Source organism: Anser anser (assembly GCF_964211835.1).
Source record: "Anser anser genome assembly, chromosome: 5".
Classification (NCBI taxonomy): Eukaryota; Metazoa; Chordata; class Aves; order Anseriformes; family Anatidae; genus Anser; species Anser anser.
In genome coordinates, this window is record NC_139725.1 from 11889216 (window position 1) to 11907999 (window position 18784).

The 18784-nt window shown below is 45.3% G+C and overlaps 1 protein-coding gene across 1 annotated transcript in view; it reads right to left on the reverse strand.

Annotated features, from left to right (window-relative positions):
- SLC6A5 (solute carrier family 6 member 5) overlaps positions 1 to 16608 on the reverse strand; it is a 38050-nt gene extending 21442 nt beyond the window's left edge. The window contains exons 1-10 of the mRNA XM_083837232.1: positions 14587 to 16608; positions 12879 to 13406; positions 12077 to 12215; positions 11330 to 11461; positions 11063 to 11236; positions 10285 to 10426; positions 9704 to 9836; positions 6367 to 6501; positions 4114 to 4217; positions 1541 to 1665 (exon numbers count right to left, since the gene is read on the reverse strand). Coding sequence (XP_083693358.1) covers positions 1541 to 1665; positions 4114 to 4217; positions 6367 to 6501; positions 9704 to 9836; positions 10285 to 10426; positions 11063 to 11236; positions 11330 to 11461; positions 12077 to 12215; positions 12879 to 13406; positions 14587 to 14589 — 1615 coding nt within the window. The 5' untranslated portion in view covers positions 14590 to 16608. The remainder of the gene's footprint in view (positions 1 to 1540; positions 1666 to 4113; positions 4218 to 6366; positions 6502 to 9703; positions 9837 to 10284; positions 10427 to 11062; positions 11237 to 11329; positions 11462 to 12076; positions 12216 to 12878; positions 13407 to 14586) is intronic.
- Between the last annotated feature and the right edge of the window lie 2176 nt (positions 16609 to 18784).

The window sequence follows — 18784 nt, forward strand, 5'->3', positions numbered from 1 at the left end:
TCCTGACATGTTCTACTGCCTGGTCAACTGGGAGGTGAGCGCTTTCTCTGGCACATAACAAAGCTCTCAGAACATTATTTGTAAGAACAAAACCGCTGGCAAACTTATTCTGTGTGTCTTTAACAAAAGAGCACTAGCATTATGTGAGGATGTGAAAAGAAGATATGTGTACCAGATAGCTGGTAAGACTGCATACAGTGATAAAACCAGTCTTACGGCCCTGTCGCAAGGCTGGATTCAAATGACATGTAGCCAAGAAAAGCTTAATACAACTGTCAGATGAAGATTGACCCTTAGCTAACTCTCACAGAGTTTTTCAAACACAAGGGTGTACCACTGAATTTAAGTACACAACAAATATGTCAGAAAAATGTTGTGTCTTCACATTAACGAAGACAGCAAGACACCTCGTGTATAAATGTCACCTCCTGTATGTGACGTTCATTTTTGGAACTCTCCATGCTTCCTCCAGTTCAAAGCCTCCTTTTACTCTGTGCTATTGCAGGGAACCGTGGGACAGCATGGAAAGCCTTCCATCTGTTAATCCCTTTCCTTCAGTGCTTGGAAATGGCTGTGTCTGTGCCAAAGGCTACTACAATACAGTACTTAACATGCTCATGTGTATACAGAAATGACTGTGGTGGGGAAGTGAAAAAACGTATGTTATTCCAAAAGTGTTACAAACTCATCTTTTTAACTGAGTCTGAAATCATCATAAAGATCAGGGTTGGTTTAGAGTCAAAGTACTGTACATTTCCCAGGAAACAGAACTGAACTAGGGTAATATTTACCCCTACATAATTGCACCAGATTTTTACAATCCTTCAAGCTTCTCTCAACAGTTACCCTTCCTATCTCCTGCTGCTTCATAGCACATCATACATGACAGCACCAATTCTTCCATCAGTCACATTCTTCTTGCCCACATTTAGCTGAACCCATTAAGGCGTTACGGATCCCCATTTCTAACCATCTCACTTCATTAAGTCCTTCTCATCTGCTCCAGTACAGTAACAGTTCTGCAGGAATTTTTAATTTCCCTGTAGAGGCATCTCCTTGCTCCCCACAGTGCAGAAGCTCGATCCACATCTCAGGCTCTACTTCTCCTACCCCCACATTGCAAAGCCCAGCACTGTCTCATCCAAGATTTCTCCCATCAGGGACAACTTTTACCTTGAACAGGACCTAACAAGGCAGCAGCAGAGACAAATGAGAAACCCACTGACTGCTTGCACTATGTGAAAGAGACATCTCACCCCAATCATTTATTTACATAAAGATTTGAAATGAGTCTCATCTTGCTTTTTCTCTTACCAAATGAGTGATAAGGAGGCCTCAAGTAGTATCTTGACTTCCCAGGAACAGAGTACTGTACCTTCTCCTGGATCGAGATGCACACAAGTGGTTTACTAAGCCACTGCACTTTGAAGCCCCTATTCCCACCTCCACTGCCAACATCATTAATAATAGAGCTGAGGGTGCCACCAGGTGCCTGCACTTCAGAATCGGGTCTAAGAAATGAAATGGCAGTGTACCCTACCTTGGTCTGCAACAGCTTCGATATTCACTTTGAGCTCATTTGCCATGAAGCCAATAACTGAGAAGATGACAAAGCCTGCAAATATACTTGTGGCACTGTTGGTACATGTGACTATCAACGTGTCCCTGCAAAGAAAACACAAAAAGTCAGTCACCTTGTTTTTAATACACAGGAAGGGATTGGACATGTTTCAAAAGTCTCTCGCGTGCGTGCACGCATTCTGTGGGAACACTGACAAAGGCAAATTTTACACTTATCAGGTGAATATGATGCTGCTCGGAGACGGCAGAAGTCTTCACACCACCACCAGAAATCAGATGTTCAAGTTTCCATCACTCACATGCCATAAAGGAAGCCACGGGTTAAAGAGGACACTGAGTATTTCTGCTCTTGGAATCTCTGAAGACAGCAGCAACGACAACACGGTTTGTAATGGAGTGCTTTATACCTAAGGTGGCCATCTGCTCACTACATTACATATGGACTAACCTCCATTGCTCAGGTAAAATATTTTTTGTCCTGTAGTTTTCTACACACAACATTCAGGGTAAAGCTTTCTGAACCCTGCAGCACCTGCCCGTCTGTAGAGGTACAGCCCTCGATGATTGTTGTTGGGATGGGAATCTCAAGAAATCCATATCTGAATGCCATGCTATCGTGGTTAAGTCCACGTGACACAACAGGAAACCAGCCATCACTGTCTCTGTCCATAATTATTGCATTCGTTCTAGGATTTTTATTTTTTTTTCCCACAAAACACCCCTTGAACTACTAGGGCTGAGGAATGAAAGTCACTTGCTTTAAATGTTTTTCAAACTTGGCTACAAATGCATATTCCTACTGCTATTTCTTTGTCAGGAACAGAATGAAATACAATCTGAAAAGCTGTTAAGAAGCTCACTGAACTGGCAAGCTTCTGGAAAATAACAGACCATCCCTCAACAGGAATGATTAGGTTAATTCTTCAGGCTTATAGGAAAAAAAAAAAAGAATATTCTGTTTGGAATTATTATGGGTTAATCTTCTTCCAAAACCCAGGTAAGTTTTAAGCAAATATTTTAGGTGCATGTTATGCGATGAATGTATATAAATTCACCGCAGTTACAGATTATCTGATGATGTTTAAATTGGATATGTAACTGAAAAGTAGAATACTATTCGCAATATTAAAATGTAATGGATATAAAAATTGAAATGGGAAAAAATAGTCAAGCTTCATTTCAGTATTCAAGATGTGTTGCAAAATTAACCACACTAGAAGTAATTAAGCTTTTCTAATTATTTCTGCTTCAGTCTCCCCATCCCTCTCTAACATAGGTAAACTACAAATTCAGCATTAGAAGCATAATATTATTTTTCTATTTTGTTACCACATATTTCATTCCAATTTTTCATTAATATTTTCAAACACCACAAAACGTTGCTAAGTTCGTGCACCAAGATAGCATAACACCTGTCCCATTTTTTGCCCTGATATTCTGAATGTATTCATTCATCACCAAAAAAATCAAAGCACAGGACAAGCATTTTCAGAAGTAGGACCCAAAGGACAATTAGGTGGGAGTAACTGAATAAACAATGCTTTTACTTATTCATCCATATTTTAAGGTATATTCAAGTACTTTTGAAAATTAGTTTTGAAAACTAGTAGCAAATATTTTTGGAATTCCTTTTTAAAATCTGAAACCACCTTTTTTTTTTTTTTTTTTTTTTTTAAAGGTACCTAGGTATATGTTCCGTATACAATACTTAGAACTTACAGGATATTGATAGGATATTGGAGTTCAAAACCCAAGGAGCATGTGCTCTTAAGCCATGATTCAGGAAAGTTTTTAAGCATGCCATTGGACAGTCCCTGCCTAGCCAGCAGCATATGCTGTCCTGAATCAGCACACGCATCCTTGCACAGGAATCAATGAAGGTTTGCTTCAATAGAAACAAGACCTACTCTAAAGACAGCAAAACATCAGTTAAGCATTCTGCTAACATCACTTGGTTTTGTTTTTTTCTGTCTTCAGATATTTATCTGGCACACTTCTCATTGAAAAAATGTACTATGCCACTAGTGAAATGACTTTACTTGCAAAAATAAATTTCACTGATTTCAAATAAACCTGATTTTGATTTTTACAACCTGAAATACATTCACATGTATAAAACAATTAAAAACGTGAGAATCACATACAGAAATTGCATGTTGAACTCACGCATGTACAACAACAGCCAGCTTCAGCTTATTCGACACATTGGTTGCTCTTCAGCAGACATTGCCAACTGTTGTGGTTTCATAAAGCTGCTGACAGCTTCCCAGATTGACTTTCAAGCTAAAACTGCCAATTCTGAATATTAAGAGTCAACAGGGACTATAATAAGGCTAAGGCTCATCCTGAGACTAGTAGATTAGGACCAAGAAAAAAAAAAAACAACAAAAATATAATTAAAAAAGAAGAAAAAGAAAGAGAAGAAGACATAGAGAGGTGAGCATTCCAAACCCAATTGCTGCAAGCTGGAAAATGTTGGCATTTTTGGACAAGACTCTTCTAGTAAGACTTGTGGATTTCACTCTTACATACCTGTAGCAATTATTATGGAATTTGTTGTAAGAAGAGAGAGTGATTAGACCTCCCCATGCTGCAGATAAGGAGAAGAAAATCTGAGTGGCAGCATCCTTCCAAACCTAAGTAAGAAAGAGAGGAGAGGAAATAACATTGGCTTCAGGAAGAAGAATTAGAAAGACCGGTAACACTAGTTGTTACTGTTGGGGATTAACATGCAAACAGTTGAAATAACTTTTAGAGAAATGGATGTAAATAAAATAGCATTTACAAGCGAAATCCTGCCCTGAAATACACAGCGTCCATTTGATTAGGAGTATTCTTCTTGTTCACCCAAAGTAAAATGATAACATTACCTTTGCCATTCAACACAATACGTTACTTGTTACATATCAGTCTAAAGGAAATACAAATCAAGAGGAAAAACCTGCATTGGGCACTGATGGTTGATCCGACAGTTACATTATCTTCTTGACAAAAGCAAGAACCTCAGCACTGCTGAATGTACTACTTATGAGTGACATTACATTCCAATTAGGGTAAATTTCTGTCGTGAGGTCTACATCACATAGCACAGTATAAGATAGGGCCATTCAAACTGGGCCTTATTTCCTCCCTTCAGAAGATAACACACACTCAGCCAAGTCTCTCTTTAAAAATATATAAAATTTCAAATTAATAAAAAAAGAAAGTACTGCTTGTTCCATACTGCTTGATATTGGTGGTTCTTCAAAGCCTTAAATGCATTTAGATAAAACATTTCTAAACTGAGTAGAGTTTCCAAGGAACTGGTCCTATTTATGAAAAATTTTCAAAATGTTCCAAGCACTGGTAATTCTATTTACAAGCTTTCCTACAAATTCTGATTTTCCACCAAAGTGTATAGTGCAGAAATGGAGCTGGACATGTATGCACAAAATTCAGGTATACCTGTGCACACTAACTAGTTTGAAGGTACTACTTGGACGCTACTTCAAAAGACACCAGCTGGTAAGGAGTCAATGCTTCATCTGGCTGTGTGCAATATACAGCTATTAATTCATGTTACACCACAGAGAAATTTAAAAGCAGAAGTTCTCTTGAATATTCTTGAACACTTACCTAGGGTTATACACCTAGTATGTACAGATAGCCCCGTTTTGTAAAAGGCAACAGTTCTCACATCCATTTTTGCACCCCAGGGAATCCAAAAATGCTCGTAATTAATGCATAAAGTCTATATTGTTTGCAAAAGATTTAATACTGTATCACCGAAGGATTAAAATACCTAAATACCTGCTGTTTAAAGAGATAAGGACATTAGGAGTTGCAAAATTCCCCACTGCTATTGACAGAAGAAGGAATTTCTTAGGAGGTGGGGAAACAGATTTCCTGAGATGTTGCTAAAAGTTGCTTTTTCTACAGAACAGAGTCTGAATTCCAAGTTTCAGCTCAGGCTTCAATTCAGTCTCCAGCCTCGGGACAGTTAAGAATAAAATTTAGGAAGCCAAATGCTCCTGCAGCATTTCAGGCAAGTATGTGATCCATGTGTGGATTCATGTCTACACCAATACAAACCATGTGTATTTTTGTAGCATGTTTTACTGGTTTAATTGGCAACAAACAGCCTCTTAGAATTCACTGGAAATCATGAATGAGAAAGCAGAGCTGAAGCACTCATACAAGTCAATCCTTTCTAAAGAGCAAAGCTGGGTACCAAATTCCTTAATTCTGTCCTGTACTACACAGAAAATAACATTATTTCTTATAATACAGGTAGTACAATGATCACAGCTGTTGAGGGAAGAGGTGTTAGAGTAGGTTGTATAATTTGATTTTGTTTCGTGTCTCACAGTCAGTCTTCAGAACTGCATTATATTCTCAGCATCTCTAAAGAAATTTCCAGACAAATGCAGACAGGCTTATTATGTTACCTATTAAAAACCTCACGCATTTGCTCAAATCAAAGCAGCATCCACTCAGACACCAGCACATGAAAATCTGTACCTTCTTTTTAATTCCCCATTTTCCAAATGCACTTAGTCTGAGAGATTCAGGTGAAATATCAAATGCGAAGTAAATACCATATCTATAACAACATAAATTATAAAAGGTATGTGCACACAAGTGACAAATACCCACTGTAACAGCACTCCATAGAGGTGAAGAACAAGATTGCACAGATGACAATACTGCCTCTGCACGCAGAAAATGCTTGCAACAGACACTAAATGAGAAATTTGTATGAGTTATTCATGCCATCAGGAGTTATAATTGCAATAATAAGCCCACCATAGCATCAATTAGTTTCTCCCACTTGGGTGTGATGAAGTACCAGATTCCAGCTCCAGCTCCAGGTAGAGTTACACCTCTTATAAGAAGGATGATGAGAACTACGTAGGGGAACGTAGCTGTAAAGTACACCACCTGCAGAGACCAAAGAGATTATTGAAAGGATTATATGAGAAGAGAGGGGGGAAAAATGGAAGCATTTCAATTTTGGCCTTAAAAGGGTAATTACTCAGGATCAGAGACAACAGGGGATAAGACTAGCAAGGCAACAAGCTTATTTCCCAGAATATCTAACAGAGTCAGCATTTTTTACGGCACTTCTTGCTGCTAGTAACAGGAATAATATCAATAGCAACAGTGGTAATAATACCTGGGATTCTAGATAGAGAGGGAAAAAAAATGAGAATAAAGACTGGAGAGCAGTATTAAGTTAAAGCTGAATGGAAACACTGTGTTTGATCCTTGCCCAGAAAAAAACTAACACAGCTCACTGGAAGCGAAATGAGCAATGCCAGTCAACGACACCTAAAGCCCTGATCTTTTCCCGATGTATTTCTCTGTATTTAACTCAACCTAAAGATTTTGTATTAGTTTGTGCCTACCTAATAATTACATATTACCATGACAATGTTTATGGGCCCAATGAAAAAAAAAGTCAGTGTAACAATCAAGATACACCAAATGATTGTTAAATGCACAACAGAGGTTGTGTGCTTAATGTCTTCATAATTATCTAGTACAGAACAGAGCTCTCTCTGTAGTCAAATAAAATGGCTAAGTTGCAATGAGCTAGGCTGCACACTCTGTTCAAAAACATTTAAAAACCTTTTGCACTTCAGCCTCGCAGCCTTACAGGGGCCAGAATCCTCTGAGCTGAGGTGACTTTTGAAACTGCTTTCCGAACTTCCTCCTTGCTGTTTCAAGAAGCTGCATTTTGTGCAGTGAATGAAATTCCATTCAGTTGTCAGAAGAGATCAATCCATTTCTATCTAAAGAGTATTCCTGGGAAATACCTTCAGAGTTTAAAGCAAAGTGCAAATACATCAATGAAGCAATGTGTCTGTATAGACACAACACATTCTTGTCTTCATTTGTATTTCGGAAGCTACTTCTTTCTTCATAGATAGGATTTTATTATTATTTATTGTACCTAAATGTATCATTTCTGCTATTACTGGTATTTAAACGATGTAATATTCAAACAGCATTACACAGTTAATATGTAATCACTGTTCATTAAGAAAGGAACTAAGTTTAAATCAATAATGCCAAGTGGAAACCAGATGTTAAGGTTCAATAAAATTACTATAATCGCTCAAATCGACATTCGGAAAAAAACGAAGACACTCATTTCAAGAGAAGAGCTTTTCCCCTATTAGCTAATCAAACTTAGTGACATTAGCATGTCTCTCCAACATCAGTAAAAAAACAAATGGCTCAAACAATAGAGAAACTCTTATCTAGAAGGCTTGACTGTATGGAGCATTCACACTACTTCAGCCCCAAGAAAGATTTTACATAGACTTCATCTAGCTAGTCCAGCAGAGCGTCATTTCCACTCTTCATTTTAAATAAAGTTTACTTTAGGATTCTTAAATAAATTGGAACATAATTAAGCTATCCTGATACACATAGCTCAGGGATTTGTGCCTGCTCAACTAGTTTTTATGGTGAACCTAGATGCCATTTTGTCATTTAGATAGGACCTACACAACTTCTGCAGTAGGTTAGTTGTCCCCGCATGGTACTGTAATAACCAGAATATTGAGTCCTCCAAGACCAGTTGACTTTCTTCATCTGATCCCCAGCATATTAAATAGACAGACCCACATGGCTGCAATTGACCACTGTAGGCACCTTCCTGAGAGCTGCCTGAGGAGCCAGAGACAACTGTTTGCAGACTGACAGATCTCCCTTTTGTTAGAGGCAGCAAGAACCACAGGGCCACATATTGACAGTTACCTGAAGGATTTCCACTTGCCCCCTCACTACAATCATCTAAGCATCAATAGCAGTTTCCTATCCCTGGCACCAAGGAGCCAGTATTTCTTTTGGCCGCTATGGCTGTCTTACCCATCTCGCGCCACATCCAAACCCAAGTTATTCTCCTCTACATCTTCTGTTTCTTGGCTCTGGCCTTTCATGAAACAGTTTTTCCTGTCACACTACATGTAAGAAAAAACAAAAAAGACTCAACTTTCCCCTTGTACTCAAGTCTCTGGATTTTCTGCTCATTTCCAAGCTAGCTCACAACAGATGTTGTCAGCTTCTAGATGCAAAGGGATGGCTTGAAATTAGATGCCCGATGACAAACTGTAGAAAATTGATAGCTGCCTCTGCACATGCATTACCTTTAACACAGAAAATATATAGTTATTCCATTCCAGTCTTGGCATTTTGCTTTGTTTCATCTGTGGGCCCTTTTTTGTTTGTGTGTGTGCTGTTTTTTTTTTTTGTTTGATTGGTTTTTTGGGGGGAGGAATTTTTTCAGCCTACAATTATTAAATAAACTGCATTTATGCTATAGCATCATCCAACCTTTTAACCTACAAGCTAATTACAATGGCATTGAAGTAGAAGTCTCAGATATTGCATTGCTGCAAGTGCCATGAAAAACACCCAAAACAGTGCTGCTGCTGAAAAAAAAGGGCTGCATTTCCCTGCGCAGACAGCTGCCGAGACAATTAGGATGCCTACACTTGCATGTCCGTGAGAGCACATGTTCTCTCTTTGTACGGCTGCTGGTTAGGATACAGGGCAGAAAGCTGAACATCAGAGAGGCAGAGGAGAACATGACAGAGGTACGGGAGGGAGATGGAAGATGTCAGAAATAGAAAAAGGGAGCTGGGTTACTGCAAGGAGAAGTTTTAGGAAGAGGCATGAAATAGTTGAGAAAACAGTATACATACTGTCACAGTTCATAATCACCACAGATTTAAGTTCAGTTCTGGTTCTAAAACACGTTGCTTAACATCTTAGTGTACAACATAATTTCACAGATTACAGTGACACCTGAGGTGACTGTGGGATTTCTGATGAACGCCACACACACTAGGGAAGGCACCGTTTCTGCCATCCAACTGCTAAGCACAGCTCAAGGGCTCATTTTCAAGTTTCCGAGTATTAGGGATCAAATGTTAAACCTGATTTCCAAAATTATCTTTTTAATGTTTTAGCTAGATAGGAAAACATGAACAGAAAAAAAAGGCATTTCATTAATATGTAGCCATTTGTTGAAACCAAATTTCAGTAGTTCAGTGCCTTAAACAAGAGCATGATTCCCTCAAAGCAGGATACTGCTTTCCTCTAAGTGTATGATTGCAAATATTTTTCTTACTTTTCCTGATGACTTGATTCCTTTAGCAAGGGAGGCATATACAATCACCCAGGCTAGGAAAAGAGACAATGCCAAGGGCCATCTAATCTCACCAGGATATTCTATCCCAGCTGAAATCTTCAATACAAAGTACCTAAAAATTAAAATAAAAATGAAATTGAAATAAAAAAATAAAAAGGAAAAAAATAATGACAGCAACTGCAGGCAGTAATTTAGTGCAAATTCCTACAGTATGTAGTTCTGCTTTAGCGTTCTCAGTGGCTTCTCCAGAAGGTTCGAGTGAATGTCACCATGTATTATTTTATTTATCTGCATTGCAGTAGGAGATAAAAATGCCATGCACGGGCCAACACCCCAGCTGTGCTAAGCACCAGAGGAAAAGAACAAAAATAATGCAGTGTTTAAAATTTAGCTTTCATTGTTAGTATGCATAGAAGTGTGTATCATTTATCATTCTTAAATATTTTATTTCTAGTCTTCTAAATAGTTACTTTTATTACTGGTTGATTATCTGTATTACTAGAGATTTTTACTATAGGTTTTAGAGAAAGTAACATAATATTTCAAATGAAAGATCTTACTTAAAATATTCTTCACTTCCGCTCACAAATGTTTTGTTTCCTTCACTGGTGAAGTTAACCATAGTCAAGTTTGGATAGGCACTCATACAAAAAGTAGAGTTCTTGATTTGTATTTTTGGTTGGTCACCAATAATGCATGAATCTGTGAGAGGAAAAAAAAAAAGAGGAAGAAAATAACTTGCCTGGGTTTACAGATTGGGTGCAAAACAACAGTAAAAAGCATTCTATCATACACATCACTTGAGTTTCAGTTCTGCATTAGGTTTCTGTAGCACCTCATTTGCCAAAGCTGTAAGGCTCTAAGAGTACTAGGTCTTAAAATGTCTCACAGTTTTTCCCTTTACACCCAAATGCTCAGGGTATTAAAGGGTCTGGACCAAAAGCAGTTACAGGTGAGGGCTTGCAAAAGGGGTCACTATCTAGTCCTCCTTTCTACACCGATGTCGACACAGCTACAGGGATGCGCATAAGCTCAGGTCCAAAACAGTGTCACTGGAAACAGGAGATGAGACTGGACAGGATTTTACCCCACACCAAATACCTGCGGAGCACTGGCGCAGGCACCTTTCAGCTGTAAAGATTTCTTTGTTTGTTTTTTGACATTACAGTTCAAAACTTACATCTACCCTTGATGGTGAAAAAGTTTAAAAAAAAAAAAGGTAACAAATGGATTGCTCCAAGCCACCTGGGCAGCACTCCCTGCCCTGGGCTGGGCACCGCAGCCCCCACCGGCAGCAGGGAAAGAGGTGGGAAGACCCAAAAGCACATCCCAACTCACCTAATAAAAGTTTGTTCTTATCTTTACAATCTGGTGTGTTCCAGGGATTGTTACAGGAAGCCCAAGGCAGCACGGGCACGAAGGAGGCGAACAGGTAGAAGAGCGTGTAGCACAGGATGATGTTGTAGTAGATGGCTATCAGGACGGAGATGATGAGCATCGCGATGCCGCAGCCTAGGAAAGAGCAGGGGGGGCCCAGAGGGGGGCCACCGTCACCACCGCCCACACAGGGAGCCGCAGGGGGTGCGGGTGGCAGGGGGGTCTCACCTTGCAAGGCAGGGATGGCTTTCCACACCGACACAGGGCCCTGGCTGGCAAACTGCCCCAGGGAGACCTCCAGGAAGAAAATGGGGATCCCAGCGAGCGCCAGCATCATCAAATAGGGGATGAGGAACGCACCTTTTGGGGGGAGAAATAACAGCCCGCTCAGCCCCAGCCTGGGTAGCCATCCCTGCCACCCCCAGCCCCGGCAGGAACGGGGGAGCAGGATTTTGCATTTCCAGCATCTGCTCGAGGCAGTAGTGTTGTATTAGAACAGCCCCCACACATGCTTTTATTTCGTATGTTTACAGACAAGCTTACCTTTTATTTATTTATTCAATATTGAGGTGTTCCAAATGGCGAGTTCTCGCCTCCAGCAGCTCAGAAGAGCCTGCATGACCTCTCTAAGGTCCAGAGCCCCCCGCGGTGGCCTCCCCAGCTGCTCATTCCCTGGCCAGCACTCATTGCAGACGTTTTTTTTGGTGCAAGCGCCACCTTATAACGAAATCTTGTCGGAACTCGCCTACTTTGACTGCTGAACACCAGCTTTCCCCCAGACCAAAGCCAAGCAAAGCAACAAAAAGCCCCCAGCGAGGATTTTCGCCAGGTGTGACGGCGCACCGCGGGTCCCGGGGGTGCCCAGCTCAGCGTCCCCGACCTCCGCTCCCCTCGTGCTTGTCCCCACCGCAAAGGGGGGGGCGACTCAGCCACGTACGGAACTGCAGGTAGAGAGACAGGAAAAAGCCATCATACCTCCCCCATTCTTAAAGGCCAGGTACGGGAACCTCCAGACATTGCCCAGCCCCACTGCATAACCCACCATGGAGAGGATGAAATCCAGCTTGCTAGACCAGTTCCCTCGGGCTTTATTTTCATCCCCTACATCGTCTTCCTAAAGGGGGGGAAAGGGAAGAAGAAAAAAAAAAAAAGGAAAAGAGATCGGACAAGAGCCACGTTTGCAAACGAGCATCGCGGAGCCGCACCGGGGGCACCCTCCCCTGCGGCCGCTTCTGACCGAGAAATTAGGAGAAATTAGGCTTTTCCGTCGTGGACCCCCCTCCGGCTGCTCCCGAGGGAGGGGAAGCGACTGCTGCAGCCCTGGGACGGGGGGGGCCGTGACAGTCCCCGCTGCCCGCCCCCCCGGCCCCCAGCTGGCTCCTCCGGGGGCCAAACGCGCAGGGCTCGGCTCGCCGCCGCCTTCCCGGGGGGCAGCCCCTGCAATGCGCCGCGCCCGGCCGGGGGCGATGCCCTGGCGACAGGCTCTGCTCCTGCAGCGGAGGGCTTTCTGCCCCCGATTTCTCTCGGGACAGACCCAGCCGGGACCGTACGCCCCCTCCTCTCCGCAGGACCGGAGCCTCGGCTGGCTCTCGGCGCGGTAACTCAGCACCGGGGGGTTTCCCTCTCTTCCCGGCTCCTGCCCCACGGCTCAGCCCCATCCCCTACCTGCTCCCGCACCTCTCCCACTGGAGCCTCGGCCCCCAGCGGGCGCTGAGGGCCGAGCATCCCTTAATCCCTTACTCCCGGGGGCCGAGAACCCCGGGGAGGAGGCTCTTACCCCCTCCACTCTGCCGGGAAGGACAGAAGTGTTGCCATCCGTGCCCAGTACCACGGTGCTCTGGCTCAAGGTCACCCAGGCGCCTTTGGCGTTGTTTCGCTCCAGCGTGCCCTTCCCAAGGTTCAGGGTAGCGTCCCCGTCCGTGCTTTGCAATGCGGGAATTTTGCAGGGGGGGATCGCAGCCTGCCCGGCGGCCCCGACCCCAGCGGCGTGCTTGTAGGGGAAGGTCTCCCCGGATTCCCTCCGCACCGTGGAGTTGGCTTGCAGCGGGCTGCTGCTGAGCTTGCAGATGCCGACCTTGGTCCTCTCGAAATCGTTTGGGTTGGCTTCTTCGGAGCGAAGCGTTTTGGGGTCGTTGGAGAGCGAGCGGGGCAGCCTGGCCATCGCGGCGGGGGCTTGCGGCGGGGCATTCTGCGGCTCCTCCTCGGGGCTGCCTCTTCCAGCTCCCGCACCTTCGTTTGGTCCAGGAGCAACCGCGTCGGGGCTGTTCGCGGGCTGCTTGTTCATCTCCCTTTGACTGGCGTAATCCTAAAACAATATCACATATTTTACCGAAAGGGTAAGAAAACGTTTGGACCCCAGGGATTTTTTTTTTTTTACCGATTGCTTCTCTCGTGCGCAAAACTCGTCTGCTAGAAAATCTGGATTAAAACGTGGGCGAATTTCGAGGGGCCCGGTTCCCCTGCTTGCCCTCTCGTTCAGCGTTAATATTCTGGCAGAGCAATCGGCGAGGAACGAAAAACCAAGCAAACAAACAAACAGCGGCTGCAAACCCGCAATTGGAGTTTTAGATAAATGTTCTTACAGCACTGCGCCGCCAGACCTCGTTAGATTGCACATCACGAGCGTAGGATGCTCCCTTCCCTATCACCAGTGTAGAAAGATTCTTTAATTTTACGCCCCATTTCCTTTCTGTCATTCAACAATGCACATCGGCTTTTCTCCCCCCCAAACCTTTTTTTTTTTTTTTCTTTTCCATACAGGCAATAGACAAGCTGCCCTGTAGGCAGCCAGGGATGTTAAAAAACCCAGCGAAATAGTGCTGGGGAGCGTTTCCGAGCTGGCTGCCACCTCTTACAACCCGACAGCAAGTCGGGGAAACGGGGAAACAACCGCACCACCGCCGCGGAACCACGGCCGTCAGCAGCTGGCTTTCCTTCTCGTTTTTCTTACGTTTTCGACTCACACTCCTCTAAAAATTGCTTTGAAACGTTCTCCTGTATGCTAAATAGATTACTGACGGCACCCCTGTTTCCCACCAGTTTGAAATTATATTTCACAACGTATCGTTTTTTTTTTTGTTTTTGTTTTTGTTTTTTTTTTTTTAACCTTAAGGACCCCGCGGGCAATGCCTCCCTTTCCCGTCCCTTAAAAATTCTCTTTCCCAACGCGCCCTCTCTCCGGACCCCCACTCCGCAAGGCTTCCCAGCACTGCCTCCGCCGTGTCTGCCGCAAGTCCTGGCCGCACCTGCAGCACCTCCGGCTCCTCTCCCAGCCCGCGGGGGCACGGAGCAGTGCCCCTGTCCCCGACTGCAGCCCTACGCCGGCTGCGGGGACAGCCCCGGGGACAGCCGCCCCTCTGCCTTGCGGGGCAAGGAGGACAGCGGCAGGGAAGCGAGGCGGGCACAGGGCAGCCTGCACAGAACTCACCGGCGAAGCCTCCCCTCGAGCCTTTCTAAGTGTCGAAGGAAAGAAATGAAGCGCTTACCATGTCTTAAATCGAGTCGGTCGAGGTAAAAACAGCAGTAGAGGCAAATGACAGACTGGATTTTGCTCAGTCCAGAGCAAAGCTTCTATACTTCCTTGGGAAAGCCTGGGTTTGCGTCAGTGCATAGCAAGGTGCCCTTCGTTTGACATTTTCGTGATAATAAGAGTTTGATAAATCATTACCCATGGATTCAGATTTTAAAGGGACAACCAGAAGCCTGAGCGCCGGCTAGCTGTCACTCATGCGGCAGTGGGATTGCGTGTCCCGTGTGACTCATGGGGGGCTGATTACTAAACCAGATCCTGCAGGAGCACACAACTTTCTTGCCGGTTATTAGGGGCAGCACAAGAAACACGTACTACTGCGCCCAAAAGAAGAGCGAAAGGGGGAGAAACCGGCCAGTTCTGCCCCCCTCCCCCCTCCCGTGTGGTTCATCCCATTATCTGTCTTCTGCATTCCTACAGTTCACACGGGATCGAAAGTTAAAATAGCTTATATATATGAAAAAATATATATATATAATGTGTATAAATATGTATCTCTCCGTATAGCTATTTCCAGAGAGAGAAGTTCACTGCGTATATAGTGCACAAACACATTTTAATTGTGTGTTCCCTGGTCTCCCTACACCATCGTACAACACCATACTCTTTTCACCATGCCTCATGGGGGAAGTCCTCAGCCCCAACTCAATCAAGGCGACACCCGCCATAAAAAGCCATCTCCTCTTTCACCAAAGCTATCTGAAGAGTTAAGAGGGAGCAAAGATGACGGCAACTGCAGTAAGGTCGTCGGTGTTCTGCCCTCACCCATCAAAGCATTTTTTGTTTGAGAACTGGGGGGAAATTCTCAGCACTACAAGCCAGAAGTTGCGCTGGAATCGTTTTTCCAACGAAGTCATCCACCCATCACCACCTCCCGCGCTATTTGCTACCTGAGGGGCTTTCTCGGTGATTTGTTGCTCACGAGTCAGGTTTTTTTCACCCTGAAAAAAAAAAAAAAGTGCGTTGGCAAATCGGGATGCTCCTTAAGCAACCTTCCCAGTTGTTTTAGCGTCAGAGGAAAAGCTGCTGTTCCCCCGCACACACTCTGCTAGCGTCAGCTTCTCCGGGGGCTATTTTACATCTTAGCGTAAGCAGTGTGCACCTACTAGGGGGAGGAAGGAGGGGGCTAAGCTCCCCGGCACCCAACGCATCTTTGTACGTCCTTGCCTACTGCGGGGGCTCGGTGCGCCCCTGGGGACACCAAGTCCCCCCCCGGCAGTGCCACCCAGAGCACCGCGACAGCAGAGGGGAGGGGGACTAGCAAAGCCGAACATTTTAAAAAATCGTTTAGTTTCTTTTTGTTGTTGTTGTTTTTGTTTTTTCCCCTGCAGTAAAGATCAGCGCGTTTCCCAGGTGGGAAAAATAAATGCTTTCACCTGGCAGCAGAGCTCCTGAGCGTTTTTACGCCGCAGCTAGCCTTAACCTCTGCTGCTGCAGCTGCTTAAAATATACTTAAGCATCAGCATCTGTTTTTCCACGCACATAATTGTACCGAAATACAGGTGTTTTGTGCATAGACCCTTTCATACAGACTGCGCTCTGTTCCTCTCTCCAGCAGACTTCTCCCCCGTTTCTTCCCCTCCCTGCATGCAGCACAGAGCCCCCCAGGAGCAGGGCTCGGGGGGGAGGCGAGCGGCGCTTGGCAGCGGTTCTGCGCTGTTGCAGAGAGCCGCAGAGCCGGCTGCCCACAGCCCGGGCAAGGCGGGAGCCCCGTTATGCTGCCCTTCAGGTTGCATTAACGCCTCTGAAGAAGGCACGGGGCGAATGAAAGCGCCACGGCAGCGCCCCAAGAAGCAGGCGGGTCGGGAAGCCCCCGCAGCTCCTCCAGGAGCGCGGGGCTCTCTTGGTGCTGCATCGAGCCGACCCCGCGGTCGATCCCAAGTCACATCCTGCCCCCAAGCCCTGCTCCTGCCTCCCCAGCAGCACCCAACTGCTGCAACCAACCAACCCAGACTCCGTTTTGTCCCCCCCAGGAGGGGACGCGGTCTCCATCACCCAGTCCTCAGCCACGGCTGGGAGGGGGGGGTCCATCGCCAAGTCTCAGAAGTGGGGGTCTGACCCCCCCCCCTTGCCTGCCAGAAAGTTCATTAAAGCGGCTTTTCCGAGCTCCGCCTGGGTTTCCCGAGGCCCCTCTCAGCCCCGAGCCCATAGGGACTAAGGGCACCCCCCCCAGCCTGTCCAAAAAGGGGGACTCCTCCCCCCTTCCCAACCGCGGCCTGCGGAGCGGAAGAACGAGTGCCTCCGTTTTAATTACTTTGTCAAAGATGAAAAATAGCAATTGATTTTTTTTTTCATGCCCGCCACCCCTCCTCCTTTCCCCCTGTTACAGATAAGCAAACGAAGGGGAGGGGGGAGGCGGGACCCCCTTCGGCAACCCCGCGATGCACCCCCCCCCCCCCCCAACTCTCCCCTCTGCAACGAAAACAGGAGGCCAGGGGGCAAGGGGAGGAAAGGGTGCCAGAATTTAAGCCGAATTTCAGCCTCCCAACGAGGATGGGAACCGCCCGGCCCTGTTATTCAAGGTGACTGGGGTGGAAGGATGCGCACAAACGGCGGCTGCCAAAAGGGGCCGCCCCCCGCATTTTGGGGAGCGACCCGCAGCCCCCCGCGGGTTTTTCCTTGCCCCTCAGCACGGACCCCGGCCCCATCCCGCTGCCGGCCGTGCACAGAGGTACTGCCCCCACGGCAGTGCTGTGCCTTGAGAAGATTTAGGGTTTGGTGTTTTTTTGTTTTGTTGGCGCATAGCTGTGGCTGTACCCGCTGTCACCATTTAACTCCAGTAGCGCGCAAGGCGCAGCCCCGCACAGCATCGCAGTCACCCTGCTCAACGAGGAGGCAAACCCGGAGAGAAACGCGTCTCCAGAAGCCAGCTCCTGCACAGCGATATTCACCTTCACCTGCTTCTCTTTCCCTTCTCATTCTAAGCGCACATGCATGATTTTATAGCCTTAATTCAGCTGGACACCGTTTTTCCACGGACCCGTTCTTAAGCCAACTATTCCCCGTACCAGGCTGCAGTATTTTGCCTCTCTCAGTTCGTTATGTCCAAATAATGAAGAGACGGTCAAAATCTATAAAGTGATAATTACCTGTTATTTTTCTCCCGTGAACGCCTCGGGCCCATCTTGATGTTTATTAGCTATACTGTACAATTTCTGATGTGCTCGTCTCCATCTGCTCCAACCTGGATAACTCGCTGGATGGCCCGTGGATTTTCAATAAATTGTCAAAGTCGGGCATCCTCACCAAAAAGGAGTCCGTAAATTGCCAGATTTAACTCTTTCAGTGGAGACCACTGTAAATAATGGAAATGAGAAGAAAGGGGGATCAGGTGGGGGGGGGAACAGAAGCATCTGCAGGAAATTTCTGCACTACTGGCCAAGCATTTATGCTCCTAACAGCTATTTAACCCATACATACATGTTTCTTCATTTGTCCATTTTCCGTAACTGTGGAGCATAATCTCAGTCTAGGGCATAACATACACAGGTTTGAACCTCCACTTGCCAATAGGAAAGGGCTAAAAGTAATAAAATTAAGAAAAATATTTTAGAAGCCAACAGCACATATATTTAGTGAACAAAAGGAAAAGCAGAAACTATGTAGAGCTCTAAATATATTCCCAGGATGTACCCCGGTGCAATCAGGACAAGGACACAGCTTTTCTAGTGCCACAGTGAGCTGCAGGCTTTGTCTCAGCCGGTCCCTGCCCTCAGCACTCCCCTGACTCAGGTGAGGATGACCTGTCCTTGCACTGCAAACTATGGAAATACATCTGTTGGAACTCATGGTGCTGAAAACTGGATTAAGAGCAGTAGCTTCTTTTAAACTGTAGAAATACCTAAGTACGGTTACCGCAGAGAACAGACAAAAAAAGCTTCCTTAAACCAGCTCTTCCATAAGCCATAGCTCTGTGCAGGGACAGCTGCAGAAACACCACATGCTTTGTTGTTACCATGTGAAGACACCATATGTGGGGCTGAATTCCTGATCAGAAGTTTGCAAAAAATATCATAAGGGTTTTTCCCTAAAAATGAGAAAATGTTGATTTTCTAGTCAGATGCCTCTGGAAGGGCACCATAACCACCACAGGGAAAATAAACCAGATTCTAGCAGATAGCATCCATTTTAGCACTTTTCACTCAGCATCTTAA